The sequence below is a fragment of the Anarrhichthys ocellatus genome, unplaced genomic scaffold (genome assembly GCF_004355925.1).
Source record: "Anarrhichthys ocellatus isolate YVR2014 unplaced genomic scaffold, GSC_Weel_1.0 scaffold11, whole genome shotgun sequence".
NCBI lineage: Eukaryota > Metazoa > Chordata > Actinopteri > Perciformes > Anarhichadidae > Anarrhichthys > Anarrhichthys ocellatus.
In genome coordinates, this window is record NW_022280041.1 from 12363604 (window position 1) to 12381711 (window position 18108).

The 18108-nt window shown below is 44.2% G+C and overlaps 2 protein-coding genes across 2 annotated transcripts in view; both read right to left on the bottom strand.

The window, feature by feature from the left end:
- Window positions 1-694: 694 nt before the first annotated feature.
- On the bottom strand, window positions 695-8689 carry alox12 (arachidonate 12-lipoxygenase). The gene is made up of 9 exons (XM_031850975.1): window positions 8435-8689; window positions 5861-6007; window positions 5554-5755; window positions 4289-4370; window positions 4070-4192; window positions 3567-3673; window positions 1773-1945; window positions 1474-1617; window positions 695-916 (listed from the first exon to the last, which is right to left on the bottom strand). The coding sequence occupies exons 2-9, from the start codon at window positions 6005-6007 to the stop codon at window positions 695-697; spliced, it is 1200 nt and encodes a 399-aa protein (XP_031706835.1). The 5' UTR covers window positions 8435-8689.
- Window positions 8690-13065: 4376 nt separating this feature from the next.
- pelp1 (proline, glutamate and leucine rich protein 1) overlaps window positions 13066-18108 on the bottom strand; it is a 12991-nt gene continuing 7948 nt past the window's right edge. Inside the window, exons 16-19 of the mRNA XM_031851376.1 lie at window positions 17856-17958; window positions 15971-17590; window positions 14422-14733; window positions 13066-13558 (exon numbers count right to left, since the gene is read on the bottom strand). Of these exons, the coding sequence (XP_031707236.1) occupies window positions 13466-13558; window positions 14422-14733; window positions 15971-17590; window positions 17856-17958 (2128 nt within the window). The 3' untranslated portion in view covers window positions 13066-13465. The remainder of the gene's footprint in view (window positions 13559-14421; window positions 14734-15970; window positions 17591-17855; window positions 17959-18108) is intronic.

Genomic DNA, 18108 nt, shown 5'->3' on the forward strand with positions numbered 1-18108 from the left:
GAAATATCAGATCATGAAAAGACAAATCTTTCCAATAAATGAAGAAAATTGTTTGTGGTCCTTTTGTTGTTCAGTCTACAATGAACATTTATTTAAACCAGATGTTGAATCAGAAAACGAATCAAATATAAAGCTTGAGTTTAATCTGTGATCAGTCTTCACTGTTTACATGTTGAAAAAAATCTCATCAGTCCGATCGGCTGCAGCGTCCAATCACATGACTGATGAACAATGAGGGGGCGTGTCGGCCGTTAAAATACTTCCTGGAAGTCTGTTCTCGTGGGTCCTCGCTCATGGCTCCTCGGAGATCCCTCCTCTCTTCTCGATCCTCTCTCCTCAGAGCTAAATAAGAGCTTTGGGACGATAATGGCGGCGCAGAACAACTTCCGGTTCAAGCGAGGATCAGGAGCGAGGAAATGACAATTAAGAGACTTGGGATGTACCCTATAACCTCTCTCTCCCCCATGTGTGTCACGGTGTGTGTACATCTCACTCAAGTCAGGAAACTCGTCAGAATACCCATATTTGATTGGATGAGCTGCATCACGTGATGTGATTCACAACGCATAAAAAATGCCCTTCAAAATAAAATCACAACTTTTTTTTTTTTTTTTGTCAGGCAAAGGCCCGCGACCCACTGAAAACGGGTCCGCGACCCACTTTTGGGTCGCGACCCACCAGTTGAGAATCACTGCTATACAATATGACTTGCCTTATATATAGGATGCACAGCAGGCAGCTGTCTCAGCGTAGCCACACAAAACACCTCTATCACCAGGTGAGTCCTGAGCAGGTGAGACAGCAGCTGGAACACCTGGAACTCAGAGTGACGAACCCACATCTTAGCCAATAGCCAGGCCAGGGGCGGGTCTCTGGGCAGGAATATGGGCGTGTCCAGGCCCGGAGTCTGCTCCAGCTGAGGACAAGGAGGTGGAACTGTTACAGTTCTGTTCCACTGCAGGCCTCCCGGACCGTATGATAAGCCGTTATTACCCACCACTTTTGTTTCCACTGTAGCTTAGAAGCTGCAACTGAGGATGATACAAAGCTGTGCAGCCTGTCACTGATGTTCATACATGTTTTTAAGCATACATTCAGTTTTGTCTTATATTTAATGTTGTCAAGTTTACGTTCAGTATTTTACAGGTTTTTGTTGAATTTTCACAGATTTTCACGACGTTATTTCAGATATACATTCAATATTCTGAGATTTTGATAAAATGCTCTTTGCATTCAGGTTTTCACAAAATTATCTTAGATTTTCTTTCATTTTTCTATGATTATATTAAACATTTCTCAGGTTTAAATGAAGTATTCTCAGGTTTTTCTATATTTTCTGTCAGATTTATATAAATATTTTCAGGTTTTCATTCAATATTCTCATATTTTCAGTATTCTAAGTATGCATTCATTAACCTCAGACATCCTTTTTAGGTTTTTCATTCAATAACTTGATGGGTGTGAATGAGATACCTGTATAGCAATAGGTATGAGTCCGTCATCTGGGTGTTGGTACAGGAGACAGAGTGGAGCAGCAATGTACTGAGGTTTGCCCCTGATTGTATTGGTGGGAACCCCATCCATGATGGCGTAGTCCAACAGGTAGATGTTACCTGCCTGGACAGGAGAGAAGCAGAATATTAAGAAGAATCTGGACATGAAAGGAGCAGAGAGTATGAGCTGAATGAACGGAGAAATGACACAATTATGCAGTTGCTGTATTTGTTGTGTCACAATAATTAGTATAGATCATAGTGACAACATTTCTCCACCTTGAGTTCTTTGTCCAGGTTGGTCCTGGGAGCCATGGAGCTCTGCACCATGTCTGGTACTACAGGGAAGTTCTCTGGCAGCTTCTTGCACCTCTGGATCATCCTCGGGTTGGAGCCGTTCATACACTGGTAGCCAAAGAACTGGTCCTCCTTCCAGTGCTCCATACAGTACTCTGAGTAAGAGACACACACATACTGGATGAGTAATTAACCCTGGAGGTCATTGTCAGATAAATCTGTATCAAGTACTGTACTTGTTAGTCAAGTATGATCAGTCATGTTAACAAAGATAATAACTGTTGAACCAAGGTGTCCTCACCAAAAAACGCAGAATAAGTCGTCTGTGGTCAGCTGATTACGATCCATATTTAAGTTGTTTATTAGACGGCGACCTCTAGAGGCCAAAGTAATTATGACAGAAGCAAAGACAAGTCAGGTGACTTAGTATAAAGAGAGAAGAAGTCTGCATAGGAAAGATGTTGGGGTGGATGGATGGGAAAGGACGCTCACTCAGGAGACCGCTGTTTGTGTTTCATGTTTTAAAACCAAAAGTGAATACGTTGAGGTATTTTAAGTTACGTTCTTAACTAGTGTACTTGTTAGTACACAACTTATGCAACATACGTAGCTATATTATTTTGAACAAAACCATGATATTTTCTTTAACTTAACCAAGTAGTTCTGTTTCACGTTAACAACGTTAAATACAACAGTCTTTGGGAGTCATTGACCTATTCTGTAGTTATAGGTATGAGAATGTGTTGATTGAACAACTACACCTCCCATGAAGCTTTGATACAACGTCTACTTCTATGACTCACATTACAGCTTTAAAGAGAGTGGTGATAGATTCCCTCTTTAGCAAAACACATTGTGTAATAGAGGCTTCGACAAAAGTTAGTCGAGAAGAGATTAACTAGCTAACAGCTGGCTTGACCCGTTTGTCTGACAGTCAAAAACATCTTCGAAAGTCTTACTAAAGACCTACATATGTGCTGTGCATGAACAGCAAGCTACCAAGCATGTTAGCCAGCTAACTTTGGGCTTTAAGACCTTTAATCTTGGAAAGCACATATATAAAGGCTCAAGTATGCTTCAAAGAAAGTAGGCTGTAGGACGTGCTGTCTGACCACATCGAAAGCCAAAATGTTAAAATGACAACTATTAAGAGTTTTGTCTTTAATAACTGAATTGATTTTCATTGTGAGATGTATTCCCCATGCCATATTAAAATCAAAACACAGAAAACACAGAAAACAAATTGTCAGGCTGTCCGTCATGGCTGCCATTAGCTTGTGTCAGCCATGGTTCCACCCCCAAGCTGTGATTGGACAGTTGATTGTTGTTCATTTTGGCATAAACAACACATCTCCATCTCAAAAAAAGAGAAAGCTTCCTTTCACCTCATGAAAACTAATGACAGTGTTTTGCATTTACTATTGGCAGGTCTACGCTGACACTGAAATAATAACATGGAAATCCATGTCACAATAAAAAACAATTCATTCAGTAACTGAAGATAATAACGGCAGTTATTTGTGTTTTAACATGTTTATTTTGTTTAATTATGACACAAGTAATGCATACATAAAAAGCAAATATATATAACAATGTGTATCATATTTCACTTTATTTCTGTGATTTGTTTTTATTTAGGCATTCTAAATCTTCCATACAATGAATGTGTGTTCATAAAAGGATTGTATATATTAAACATATTACATTTCTTGTCTATAAAAAAGGTCATTTTCCCAATCAGGTTTGGGGAGGAGTGCGTAGTGTGTATTTACCCACCAGCTATGGGGCTTCGCAGCTTCCAGAAGATCCGTTTGAAATCGTCCAGGTCGCTCCAGGACTTCCCGAAACTGATGGCCAGCTTCTTTAGGGACAGCTCCAGCAAGCTGATGTAAAGAACGGGTGCATGTTTACTTGATGTTCATCACGTTGTTGGCCTACAGATCTGATTAGGCAGCACAGTGTAGGAGCTCAACTCTTATCTAGGGACCAAAAGTCTTTGTGAGGACCAGTGTCAGCTTTAAACTCTCGTAGTGAGGATATTCATGCATTGTGAGGACATTGTCCACGGCCCTCACTACTTTAGAGACTGTTTGAAGGTTCAGACTTAGTCTTAAGGTCAAGCTTAGAATTAGGTTTAGATTAGGATAAGGGTAAGTTGTGGGGTTATGCACTCTATTTGGCTGGTTAAGGTGTAGGATCAGAGGCCAGGGAATGCATGTTGTTAGTGTGGGTCCTCACAAGTATGGAAAGACAGACGTGTGTGTGTGTGCACCACCTACGCATAGTGTAATGAATGTTCAAAGTCGCTCCTCTTCTCGTTGTCGAAGCGGACATCTTGAGGTAGATCTGCTTCTGTTTTAGCGTCGATACATCTGGGCAGCCCTGGGGTCCACGTTACCCATCTGAAAGACAGCGACACACAGCATGATACCAATATGAATACATTAAAAACCTTTGACACATCCAGTGTGTTTGTTGTGTCGTTGGGTGTGTGGGACCTGTAAGTTGTCTGTCTCTCCTGCAGCTCTGTCTTCCTGTGAGCCAGCAGCTGGGGTAAGGAGTCGTCCCTCAGTGTCTTCGCTACACGAGCAGCAGCAGGAGGAGGGAGACAGGAAGGCGCACCTTTAGCAGCAGCTCAGACCTACAGGGGCTCATGACCTCTGCACTAACGTTTTAGAGGCATGTCTTCCTCTGCCCACAAATTGTGTATTTTTTTATTTTGGTGAAGAAAAACCGAGGTGTGTGATGTTATCTTGTTAACAACCAATTGGCCTTCGGCAATGGGTAAACATGTTTTTTTGTTATTATTCTTCCCCTACAACACAGGCATCATCCATTTCTACATCCATTTTTGCAAGGGGGAAAGAACTTGCTTCGACTTGTAGTTTTTGCTGGGTTTAGGTTGTTTGACATAACAGTAAGAGGCAGAGTGACTTCACCTTCAACCTGCTGTTTAGACTTTTGTCATCAGGATGTGGTCCCGCTGTACAGATCGCATTTACACCGGGCTGACATCCGTATACAAGACCACCTCCGAATGCTGCATTTACAACTGCACTAACATGTGGTTTTCCAGATCCAGGTCACATGTTAACGCTATTGCAAGGCTATTGAATGAAGGCTGGTACACTGGGAGTTATGGGGTTTGGCACATGTGCATTGTAACTAGAGTGTAAGTAGATGTTGGAGGGTTACAGCAGCCTGACAGAACTTTTAGGGTATGCTCAAATGGACATTGGCAGAAATACAATATTCTATTTTCAAATAGAAAGTGTGTCTTTATGGTCTTTTATTAAAGATCCTTTCATCCCCGACCCTGACGATCTGAAGCGTGACATCTCCTCTTTTAACCCCTTCTTGGTGATGAAAACTCCAAGTTCCAGAGTCTCAGCTCAGTTTCTTAGAAATTGCATTCATAATGGATTATTCACCAGGTCAGCATTTAGATTTTAGTAGTGTGTCCTTTCAGTAAAGATTGAGAAAGTAATAGTGTGGAGGTCGGGGTGATGGAACCCAAACCCAAACTCTACACTGCTCCATCCATTGAGGCACAGGCTGGTCCGTAGCAAAAGCTGATTATAAAACTGCTGAAAGAATGACCTGTTCACACACACACACCAGGATTTGCATGTTATTGGCCTTGTGCCAGCACTAAAATAGAACTTGATGCTTGACTGTCAGGAGAAGTGTGTCCCCTGCATCCAATGTAAGAGCTGCAGGCTCACATGAGTAGTTGGTTCTGAATTCCTAGAATCTTTCCTACCTGTTCCCTCTCTTATCTCCACCTTGATGTCTCCTATCAGCCAGCGGTGACACGGGAAAGTCAGCACTTTGTCTTCACCTGGAGGCTCCACCGTGACGTAGCGACAGAACCAGTTATCTTCCAACCAGTACCTCTGTTTCTCCAGTCTGACCAGTAGCAGGGCGCCTAGATGCGAAGGGCTGGTCACCTTGTACTGATCCACCTGACACAGATGGAGGGATGGAGAAGGAGGATTGTACCTGCGATCACTGTCTGAACGCACATCAGGCCACTTGCTATCACTTGTTGTCACTCCTCACACACTTACCGCTCCACGACAGAAGTCCAGTCCGGGGTTGTCCATCAGGGTGCGTTCGCTCTCCCCTTTCTCCCCCACCAGGGTCACGTAGATGTAGTTGTTGGTGCCTGAATACTCTGATGTACCAGTGGCTACGTTTACAGTGTAGACCTCCATCTGAGGACGTGAGCACACATGCAGCTGAACATTTAACTTCTTGTTGCAAATTAGTCTGCACTGATTAGACCCGATGGCCCTCCTTCAGGTCACCATTCTAAAGCCTATGCTTTATTTTATGCTATATAATGTTCCACTGTGGCGGCCCGCCAAAGTCTATTTCGTCACGCCACAGTTTCATAATAAACCGAAAATAATTTGACAGTTCTCAACGGTTGGGCTGGTTGGCTCTCTTCTAGTTTGGCTTGGATGTTTCAAAAAGTACCAAAGTATTGGCATCAAAATATACTTAAAGTACCAAAAGTAAACGTATACTCATTTCAAATAATATATTTACGGTTGGCCAATATCATTGGATTATATTTATTGATGCATTGATGTGCTCTTCACTTTAATGTTGCAGCTGATAACGGTGGAGCTCATTTTAGGTATTTTATATACTTATTAATATATACTCCTTCATAATAAATCATAGTTTATTAGTTGATTTATATTTTGTATTAATAATCAGAATCTGAAGAGTAGCCTAACTAGTAACTAAAATTGTCAAATAAATGCAGTGATGTTAAAAGTACTAGTGTAGTGGATTTGAAGTATAAAGTTACATAAAATGGAAATACTCAAGTAAAGTAAGCTACAACTACCTCAACGTTGTACTTAAGTACAGTACTTGATCCAGCATACAGCTAACATATCATCACTTTGCACTCAAAGTGCACCAAATTAATACATTTAACCTTAAAATGTACTAAATTGTCTTCTGGGGAAGCATAGAGGCTCCGACGACCACCCGCCACAGTCTCACAAAATCCTGTGAGCTGCTACCCCATCCCACAACTTTGGGACTGATACGCCCAGTGGGAGCCAGACCTGAACAGCCAGTCTGGTCTCACCTAAACCTAACCCCCCCCCCCTAACCCTACTCAGCTGCTTCTCAATTGTCAACAGTGCAGCATTAGCAGTTAGATAAGATGATCATGTTGATATCTCAGAGGAAGCCCGCATATTTTCACAGGAAATGTTCACTTACTATCAGCATTACCTCAAACGTTTTTACTGAGAAATACTTAACAACCATCGTGACTCAATTCACAGCAGGCCTCATCTATGAATCATGAGAAAAGAGAATTTGTGCGTAAATGAACTTTACGGACCATTTTTACTGCAATTTGTGCAGCATGTCAGAAGGAATCAAACTCTTCATCAAAGTGAATAAAGTGTAGCTGTCACATATTGTGTAAAAGGGACTGGCAGGCTGATATGAGGATAATTCCCTGATACTAATTTGAATACCAGTTCCAGAAGTAAGCTAATGTTTAAACCACACTGATGCAAATGATCTGATGAGACAACAGAGAAGTAGTCTGACAGCCCGCGTACCTCGAGCAGGAAGTGACTAAAGTAGCTCCTGTGACGGCCTCTGACCTAGGCAGGGCTCCTCCCGTTTTCTTGGGTTTTTCCTTTGGCAGGTAGAGATAGACGGAGCCATCTTATGTTATGTTTTGCCTCTGGGCCGGATGGGCCGAGGTTATTTAGACTGGCTTCTCATTCTCTCTCTCCATCGAGCCTTTAGGTTTGGTTTTCCCTCTTTGTTTTGCCTTCACAACACCACACCTACATTCCACATTACAAACACCACTGACTTACGGACTCCTGTATCATCGTCTTAGTTTCAAATAATATATTGTTTAAATTACTTTTAGCCATGTCTACACGTATACAGATATTTTTTTAAACAATATTTGGAGGAGTATTCAGGTAGATGTGTACATGTGTAGCGCCCACCCTCTGGTTCTCACCTAACACTGTCAGCTCTGCTCACACTGTTGCCGTAGTTTGCGCTGTTAGCTCTGTCAGCGCTGTTAAACCTCCAGCGGCCGGCTTATCCGTCGCCCCGTTGACAGAAAATCCCTCAAACATAGATTTGGTCTGGGCTCCTTTAAATTAAATATATATATTTATACTGTATACTGTATATGTGCATGTGAAGCTCCAAGCAGTAACGTGTTGCTTCTGCATTGAGCCAACACCGTGGTTTTACCAAATACAGTGATACGCTCCCATGGCAGGGTCAGCTAAAGTATAGACTGCTGTGAGAGCAAACAGATCCACTAAACACTTCAGAGTCGGATGTGGCTGCAGACTCCATGAATGGGTCTAGGAACATCGTTGAGTTACTTCAAACACTTGGAAGCATCTTCATAATAATGTAAGTGATACTTTCACATGGTCGACAAGACTCTTTACCAAAGGGTGAAGAGTTTGAAGGCAAATCTGAAGTTTGAATACTGCAATAAAATCTTCATTCAAAAAATACTTGTTTTGGGAGTCCACATCAGCCGAGAGGAATTTACATTCTTTAACAAAAGTTACTGTCAACGCGTCACGTGAGCATTAGAGCAGATCCACAGTGAGAAAAAGACTCACCTTAGTCCAGAATGGTATTCACAGCTGAGTGTCAGTCCCCTCCTCTTCTTTTCCTCTAGATTTCCTTTGGCTCCGTTTGTATTCTGGCACTTCCCTCTTTATTTCCTTTCCCCTCCGTGTCCAGTTTCTTCTCTTTTGAAAGTCTTCACAGATCTGTAAGTTCAACAGTTATCTGGTCAGCACGGCTGTTCTCTGCGGCCAGTTTGAATCTTTTTCTGCAGAGGTTTTTCTCCCCCTCCCTCTTATTTCACAGCTCCACTGACACTCTGCTCTTACACTCAGTCCTTTGTGTAGTCACACCTTGCTCTTCAACACACAGAGAGAGAGAGAGAGAGAGAGAGAGAGAGAGAGAGAGAGAGAGAGAAAGTTGCCAAAGGGAAGTTGGGTCAATATGAGGGCTGCACAGATGGGGCTGTAAGATAGCTCTCTCTCTTACAGAGCAGCATACCAGCAGCTGTAGAAGCTCCACATTCACAATGTAAAGAAGCACACAGAGTGACGCTAATGATTTCTGGCTCCATCTTTAATGGTAAAACTTGAAGAAAAATTGCAATATTTTGGGAAACACATGAGTCTGTTGTCTTTTATTATCTTTTTCATTACATTTTTCTTTTATTTATAATTACCATTTTGCTAATTTTTTCAGTTTTTTTAAATATCAGCCTCTACCTAACAGTTCAGATATCGCTTCAATATAAAAGTAAAATATAAACCATATGCTGTCATCATGCTAGTAATATGTTAGTAGATGCCATGTTGGTAGGTGTTCATTTATTATTATGAAATCAGTAGTATAGTATTATTTCCATGTATCTGTTCTAGATATCTAGGCTACCGTATTTACACAAACATCTCAGAAATGGTGAGAAATTATACTGCTAATATTTTTTCATCAAATACATAATGGTATAGCATTAAATATGATATTAACAGTGAATGTATATACGTTTTTCTATTTTATAAGAAAAAAGCATCGCTAATAACGATTCAACTGTTGGGAAAAGCATGTTTTAGACTGAAAAATTCTCTCCACAAGCTGCCGAAAACTTTGTTTTTATGCTGCACTTATTATCGTACTTGACACAATTGATACCACTTCAAATAAAAATGAGGAATTTGGATGCAAGGGGTCCGTGTTTCTTTTCTTTTTAATAAAAATGTAAATGAATCCTTAATTACATCATTACAGGTGTGATTTCATTCAAACAGGCCTTTCCTTTAGCAAATAGAAACTTGGAATGCTTGAAGATGCTAATGGGTTTTATTTTACACACAATACAGATATACAATTCATACATACACTGCATTAGATTCAACTTTACTGTCCTTAACTGGGGAATGTGCTGAATCCAACCAGCTATATAGGTTTGTCCCCTGCGATGTCCAGAGGGCCTCGGTAGTCTGTCAACAGGCTGCAAACTGCCCAGAGAGAGAGGAACAACCCCACCCCAGATATGGAATACCTCCACCCGTCGTATTGCCCCTTCCTCTGCCAGCATATCTTTCATTAAAAACATTTTGTCAGCCATGACTCCATCTTCAGGCAACAGAAGCTGTGTTAGACTTGATCTACGGGTTAGTTCTTTGTCAGAGATGGAGCCGGTGTACAGCTTGGATATGAATGTAACTACCCCACAAGGAGCAATGCCAATTAAACCTGGTCTCAGACGTCTGACAGCGGAGCTCAGTCCAGTCAATTATTACTCTCACATTGGGACAATAATGCCGGAACTTCTTAAGGCATTATTAAGGCCTGCACCTGCTCCCGAGGCCTCCAGGTAGGCTTTGAACCAAGGATTTGGTAGCTTGGCTATGTGATGATGGTTCGACTGACCGTCGATACGCTGATGTTAAATACTGATGCCAGATCCTTTTCTTTAAGTCTGCGATCCTGCAGAAGAACATGAAGCACTCGTCAATGAGAGGCAGCTTGCGGTTTGGGACCTGGTGTTCCAAATGCCATCCTCTGTGCCTTTGACCTGCAGACTAGGCTGGTAGCAGACGGAGGAAATGATTCCCAGAAAGTCGTGAAGACCTCCTCTGATGGGAATCTTGTGTAGAAGCGGAAGTCTTCGTCTGAGGCACAAAAGCGGTTCATTTGGGGCTGTTGTTGTTGAATGGTCAGCTGTTTGAGGTCAAGGTGTAGTTCCTGCACAGTTCAGTTCACCCGTTGTTGGAACAATACAGAACACTACAGTGACTTGTGCAGCTTGATTGCGCCATGGTTTACCTCAATTTCTCAACAGAAGCGGTGGCTATAGCAGTGGTAGTATGATAGTGTTTCTCGGTAAGGCCAGGAAAAGAACCGGACGTGAACCTCCACTGCCTCGGTCTATTAACGCTCTCGGAACGCGCAGCGCATGAAAAGGGCCGATTACATATTGTGACAAATAGTCGAGCAGAACAAACGTTTTTAAGTAACAAGATTGCCACACAATAATAAGCCAATACATTGATATATACGTATATATGGAGCAAGTTACTGAAGAGGACTAAATACGTTCACACCAAGTTACATTTGGTAATATGAGAAGCCCGGGGTTACATCACCCCCACGTGATGATGATGTAACAGCCCTGAAACACAGATGTTGTAACCCTAAAGGCTTGATGCACGTCTGTGGGAGTGTTGTGAACATTCTGTTGAGTGTGAAGGTTTGAACACGGTAAATGAATGTGAGCTAGTTGCTTCCTCTTCCCATCCGTCATTGTGTGTGAACTGGTTTAGATAAAGGGGATTCTCCTTGATGGATGCTGCCAGTGAGGGGTGACATGATGCACTCTCCTTTCCTTTAGTCTCTGTTAAAAGCCTGGGCGCAGGAATGTGACCAAGTTAAGAGACAGAGGATTGACTTTTAACTCACTTTTCTTTAAATATGTTTAAAGAATTAGGTCCTTAGCGAAGAGCTGGTGAAGTCTAACTGGGCATGCTTGCAGAAATGTGGAGCTGACATATGGGATAAAGATAGAATGGGTGAAAAGTTTTAGCTGATTCAGTGATACTCGGAAGCACAGGATCATTCTCAGCTGGGCCAGCAGGAAAGCTCACTTTGAGTAATTGTACAAACTCATAAATCTTTGTCCTCTCAGTGCTAACATAGCCTTCATTTCATGTTGTCTGGTCTTGGAATGCAATACCCCCCCGGCTCAAGCCTTGCCTGTACTTGCCAGTACACAACACACTCGACAGTGTTACACCTAAATCAGTCAGGTTTACCGCTGCACGGATGACTCTCCATAGAGAAAATGAATGTGAAAAATGATGGCGCCGGTGTGCTAAGACCATCATGTGGATGCATAATTCAGCAGACCTTTTTTTTTTTACCTGCTACATCCACTTTTTTTCCTCAGAACACGTGAGTGTGTGAAATTCAAACTGTTATGTGAAAACGACCAGGAAGACACATTGGCACATTCTCAGCTTAAAGGGACAGTGTGGAGGATATGGTGGCATCTAGCAGTGTGGTTGCAGATTGAAACCAGCTGAATACAACGCTCCTCCATGACTGCCCTAATGTGAGCCGCCAAGAGCAAAACCACTTACACAAAAACACAATTCTTAGTTTCAGGTGATTAGACACTAATGACAACATACTTATGAATATGAAATCCCTGAAATGATACACTGGGACCCTTTAAGTCCTTCCTGCTATCTTTGCTCGTCATCCAGCTGCGATCATCCTTCCATGTCGTTCAAGCTCATGTTCTGGCTGTGTTCATAAGCACGTGAAGAGACTGTCCACAAACCACACTAGTGTTGTCTCAGCGGACAAACTAAAGTCTGAATACTCGGAATCAGTATTTGACTCTATTCAGTGTCCCCTGTTCTCCTGGTCCCCGATTGATAACAGATGTGTGACCCCAGAAAACCACAATCCAATGCCTTAGTTAGTCGGCCTCCAAGGCTCCGTGTCAGCGGGTTGTCGTAGCGACGGTGGCAGCAGAGTACAGCAGAGTACAGCTGGTCGTCCAGCGTCAAACCTCCGAGCCGGGGACACCGCCGAGTGGTTAATGCTGGAGAGGTCACGGACGGGAGACGCCTTTCCTGGAAGAAAGAGCAGCTCAGAGTTGTCGAGGCTGATGTCAGAGGTCACACAGCCCGTTGTCTCCTACGTGAGCGCAGTCCACAGAAAACATTATATTTCCCACAATTTAAGCTTCTGCATTTTCCAAATGCACTAGTATTATTCAAACGTATTGTTCATAAGCCTCGTAGACAACGGTTTAATACGAATACATGATGTTACACCCCTAGAAACAAATAACCGTAGCTGTGGCGCCATCATGAGGTTATTAGGTGTTTCAGCTGCAGGACAGCACTGAAGGCCCAGGTATAAAATGCACGGCCCGCCACTGGTTTTCACACATCTGAGATTTCTGCCACCACAACAATAATATGGAGGTGAGTTGAGTTGAGTCTGTGCTGCTCAAAACAAACACAAAAATGTATTTTTAAAATTCCCAAAAAACTGAATCTCTTTCCTACGTCCTAGTTACAATGGGGAAGCGACAGAGCTCACTGGGTCACCTAATGTAATGTGGGGCAACAAACCCCTCAGGGATGAATAAACAGAATTATGGTTGTGATCAAATCTGAGGGTGAAGAAAAGTAGTGTATGTAACTCATGTTCGTTTTTTTTAAACTCTTTATGACAAAGCATACGACAGTCGTGACAAAACAAATAGCATACAAGGTACGTATAAATCCAAGAAAACCACTTCCACTAAGTGAAGGATACTCTGTTCTGTATACAAGAACAGCAGCACTTGGGACTGAAGCGGTCTTCGCTTATCTCATGTTAAACTACTTGTTGCCGATTAAAAGCTGGCTGATGTGACAGTAAAGAGTTCCCACGGGGCAGTGTAGCTCCCAGCTGGCAATATAGTTAAAAGAAATACTGAATACTGGAGAATGACTAATATTAAGAGGATTGCTGTATGGAGGCAACTAAACTCTGGTAATGTCACTAGTGAGTCAGTATCTTCTGTATCCATGGTAACTTCAATCGCATCAGTCCAGGTTGGCGACAATTTAGGAGCGGTTCGATCCGGAGGCTCCGTCCTCGTCGTCGGGCGGACAGGCGACGAAATCAGCCAACATGGACTCCATGGCTTCATCGTCCAGCTGAGGGACAGGCAGAGAGGGACAACGGCTGAGACATGCTTTCAAGCTTTAAAGAGAGCATAGATAATGGCCCTATCAGAAAGGGCTTCGTGACAGCAAGGTAAAGTAGTAAAATATTATTTATATAGCGTACACTTTCACTCATATATTTCATTAGGTGTACAGCTGCCCCGGTCCACATCAGTTCATTACTTTGCTCCCGTGCTGGTACTCCTGTCTGTCTCTATCTACTGTAAGTATGGAGAAGCACCTCATACACCAAACTATGTTAAGGGCTTTAAAATGTACCCAAAACTCAAAATTGTGAATATGTTACTAAATATGCGCCCAAAGGTTTACTTAACAGCAATTTCTTTCCCAGAAATCATGACCCGGTTTCATGTCGGAACCATTTTCTTCCTACCAAACTAAAACAGCCAATTTAAAAAAAAAGAAAACATTAAATAAACCATTTAAAGTGAGTATTAACTCATTCATTATTGAACACGTCATCTTCCCCAATATCAGCACCACGTTACGTTGTTTTTTCCAGGAGACATTTGAGACATTTTCAGGAAACTGTTCTGAAATGCCGTACAGCTTCAGGATGAGACATTGTGGTTACCTTTATACTGAATGCCGTGACTGATGTTGACATCGTTACTTTGTTTAGAGTGGCTGTGAGCTTGTTATTGATTCCACAGTCTTCTTAATTTCATTAGCATGATGAATGAGAATAAACTGTGCTGATGTTTAAGAAACAGTTAACCTACGTATAGATAAGTGTCTTGTACCTTTAATGATTATATCTCGCATATTCCATCCTGTAAGCATTTGAATCAGGAGACAAGTAAATCCCCCCAAAAATCACCATGAATCTTTACCTTTTTCTTCTCGGTGCTTCGCCCCGCCTCTTCCTCCCTGTTTGCCTCCTCATCTCTCTTCCTCTTCAGTCCTTTCCCCTCCTCTCCATCACTCTCTCTCCCTCCATCCATCTCCTGCTGCTCTGCTTTGACTCCGTCTCTCTTCTGGGCGTCGGGCGTCTCCTCTTGCTCTTTTGGACTTGGGCCCGTAGAGGTTTGGGGATCTTCTGCTGCAGAGTCTCCCTCTTGATCAGCGGCTAGCTGCTGCTCCTGATGACCGGGCGGCTGGTTATCGCTCACGCTGGCTTCCTGTGGCGGCTCGGCTCCTAACTCCTGTAGAGGTGAAGAGAGTCAGCTTCAGTTTCCTTCCAACAATAACACAGATCATAGAGGCGGCTATAGAAATACTCGTGTTGTGTAGAGAAAGTCTTGCTCATACGTATTCTAGCATGCCCCATAGTCACAGTCCACCGTCTCTCAGAGAGTGAACCACCTGTAGCATTGCTCGTACAGAGGCCAGCTGTTTGATTCAGCAGTGAAGAGGGAAAGGTTTCAACGTAACACTCATTATGCTAGTCTGAATGTGCCTTTGTTCAAACGGCCCTCTTTCTACAGTGAAAAGTATCATGGACACCGGTGTCCCTGATTATTCTGATAAGCGTCTGCCTTGTTTTTATCCAACACCACCCTCCATTGCTTCACCTCTTTTTCCAGACATTGTCTTTCTTTGCCTCTTCCCTCCCTTTTAACTCCTTACCTGTCGTACTATTTGTAACCGGCTTACTAATCTAATCTTCAACTAGAATCAGCCAAAACAAAACTCACACCTCAACTCCTTTTAGTACACTTTTATTAGGAGTCCTGATCTTTTGATACCTCCTGTCAGTGCCTTTAGCTTATACAATTTAAATGGACATTTCAACTCTTTTCCCCCAGTTTTGATAAACAAACAGGAGAACCGGAACAGGAGCAAAGTAATGTACTGCAATGAATGTATTTCAGACAACTAAAGACAATCAATATCTGTATGCGTTTGCTATATTTACAATATTTTCACAGCTTTCCCTTGCTGTCCCCTTTCCATCGGGGAACTAAAATGATGTTTCAGTCAAAAAGTCTTGTGGGAGAGCATAGATATCTGCTTCAGTTCCCCGACAGGACACTGTCTGTGTCTCCAGACTCCATCTACTGAAGGTAATACACTGACTAATGAGAGGCACCTCATACAACCCCACCTCAAAACATCCAAACCGGCCCTTTAAGCTTACTTCAGTGCTCACACTTCAACTGCTTTCACAGCTCAGGTTTCAAATGTAGTTTACTTTATATTATATATCAAACTTCAGCTCCTTTCCGCATGCTTAAGCAAATGTCCATGCTTAACCATGAACTCTTTTCAGCTATTACAAAACTCATACTTCAAGTCCTTTTAGTTGCTTAGACTTCAACAGCATCTCTGTTCAGCTAAATGCAGAGGACCCTTACAATTTCCTTTAGTACACTAAAAAGGGATAGTTTGACATTTTGTCAGCATCAGTCTTTTCATCCATGTTAAAGCTGTGGTACCAACCTGTTGATTCTGATTGGTTGTGGAATCTTCTGCAGTGGCTGCCAGCTCAATCTCATTGGCTCCCTGCTCCCACGACTCCTCCTGCAGCCCTACTTCTCCTCCCGCTCCCCCTCCTTCCTCCTCGGTCTCCTTCTCCTCCAGTGCTCCTCCGGTGACACACAGGATTTGCGGCATGGTGGGGTCGTCCATCCTTTCACTCTCGTCTTCCTCCCCCTCCCGCGCCTCCTCCAAGACTCCGATGCTCTCCACCTTTTGCACCTTTAGCCTGTCCTCTGCGAACAGCGATCTGTTGGTCTGGATCTCTTCGATCCCTCCTTCTGCTTCTCCCTCCACACTGAAAGCAGCCACCCCCTCTTCATCCACCGCTGCTCTGAGCACCTTCCCCCCCTCTATACCGGCCTCTCCATCATTGTCATCAGCTCCCTCCACTGGAGGTATATCCCCATCCTCATCCTCCTCCTCTTCCAGCTCTTCTTCGTCATAATTATCATACTCCCCGTCGTATAACTCATCCTCGGGGCAATCGCTCACATCCTCCTCCTCTTCTTCCTCCTCCTCCTCCTCCTCCTCCTCCTCCTCATCTATCCCCTCCTCCTCTTCATCCAGATCTTCATCCTCCTCCATGTCCTCTTCTTCCTCCTCCTCCTCCTCCTCCTCGTCGGTGCTGTTGATGTTGATGACGGAGTCTTCGTTGCTGGCGGGCGGCAGCTGGTGCTGGTGCAGGTGCCGTCCCTGCTGGCCCAGCTGATTCTGCAGCTGGTGCATCTGGAGCGGCAGACCCATGGGGCCGGGCTGGCCCGGCGCCGAGGGCTGCATCAGCATCTGCTGGAGCTGGGGTCTGCCAGGCAACGAGTCCCCCAGACCGCCCGGCGGAGCGGCGAGTGTGCTGGAGTTCAAAGGGGGAACCAGGGAGACCACGGAGGAGCTGGAAGAAGGGAAGGAGTTGATCGGCGTGGTGGAGGTGGTGAGTAGAGGGGATGAGGTGGCGAGGTCATTGGGGAGCGAGACCCTGTCTATTGTGGTTGCTGTGGTGGGGACCATGGCAACGGAGTCTCCTCCCGCTAGTGTGACTACAGCGCCTCCTGGTGCAGCAGAGGCCATGTTCTGAGAGTTTGCCCCCGCTGCTGCCGTCTCCTCCTGCTGGTTCTCCATGTTGAGCATCCCCGGGGGAACGATGACTACGCTGTCATCCGAGTCACTGGCCAGAGAGATCTCCACATCCTCCGCTTCCTCTCTGTCGTAGCGGACGAACACGGGTCTCTGCCCCTCTGGGAGGCCCAGCCCGGCAGGGTCCTGCTGGTGGGACAGGAGCATGTCTCCTGGGGTGGGCGCCTGGCCCGGCAGCCCCGGCACCAGGGAGAGGTGGTTATCCAGAGAACCCAGAAGAGAAGTGGGTCCCAGGCCGAGGGAGTGGCGAGTGGGGAAGGGAGGCCCGGGGGAAGGGCCCCCTAGGAGTGTTGGCAGGGTGAGTCCAGAGGTAGGCCCCTGGGAGGAGGGGAGGACTGGAGCACTCGGGGTGGGTTTCAGAGTGAGGGGGGGTAAGGGGAGGGCGATGGAGGGAGTGCGGGGGTGGAGGAGGGCGTTGCAGATGGTGAGAGCCTCAGAGCAGAATGTTGACACCTGAGACGATAGACACTCATTAACAACAGCTCCACACGTAAACATATTACATGACATATTAATATGGAAATTAGGCCTTTTGAGATACGTTATTGCATAACAATATACTGTGTATTATATAATTGGATTAACATTGTTGATTATATTTTGTATGTTTTGCTTTATCTGAAAGCTGACAATGTAAATGTGAGCTACTTTAGCTGAGTTCTAACTCATCTGCTCCTCAGACTGAACCACTCAGCAGTGTCTCCCTCAGAGCAGTCACCTTGAGGTTGCGGTCGTTGCGTCCGCTGCTGAGGATGGACACGGCACAGGTCAGAGGCGGAGGCCAACAGGGTGATGGGACCAGGACCAGAGCCAGCAATAACCTAGAAGATCCACAAGAACAGAACACAGATATGAGCCCGTCTACACTGCACGACACCGCAGCCAACAGTCTTCACCTCTCTCACCTTTGCTACCACACACCCCCACACACACACACACACACACACACACACACACACACACACACACAC

Bases quoted from the DNA above. Each gene is read 5' to 3' on its own strand.
- alox12 (XM_031850975.1), bottom strand. From the start codon at position 6,007: ATGGAGGTCTACACTGTAAACGTAGCCACTGGTACATCAGAGTATTCA. The intron at 4,193-4,288 runs GTCCCACACACC...GCTGTCTTTCAG, and splicing joins GAGAGACAGACAACTTACAG to ATGGGTAACGTGGACCCCAG. The intron at 917-1,473 runs GTATCTCATTCA...CCTTGTCCTCAG, and splicing joins TCATACCTATTGCTATACAG to CTGGAGCAGACTCCGGGCCT.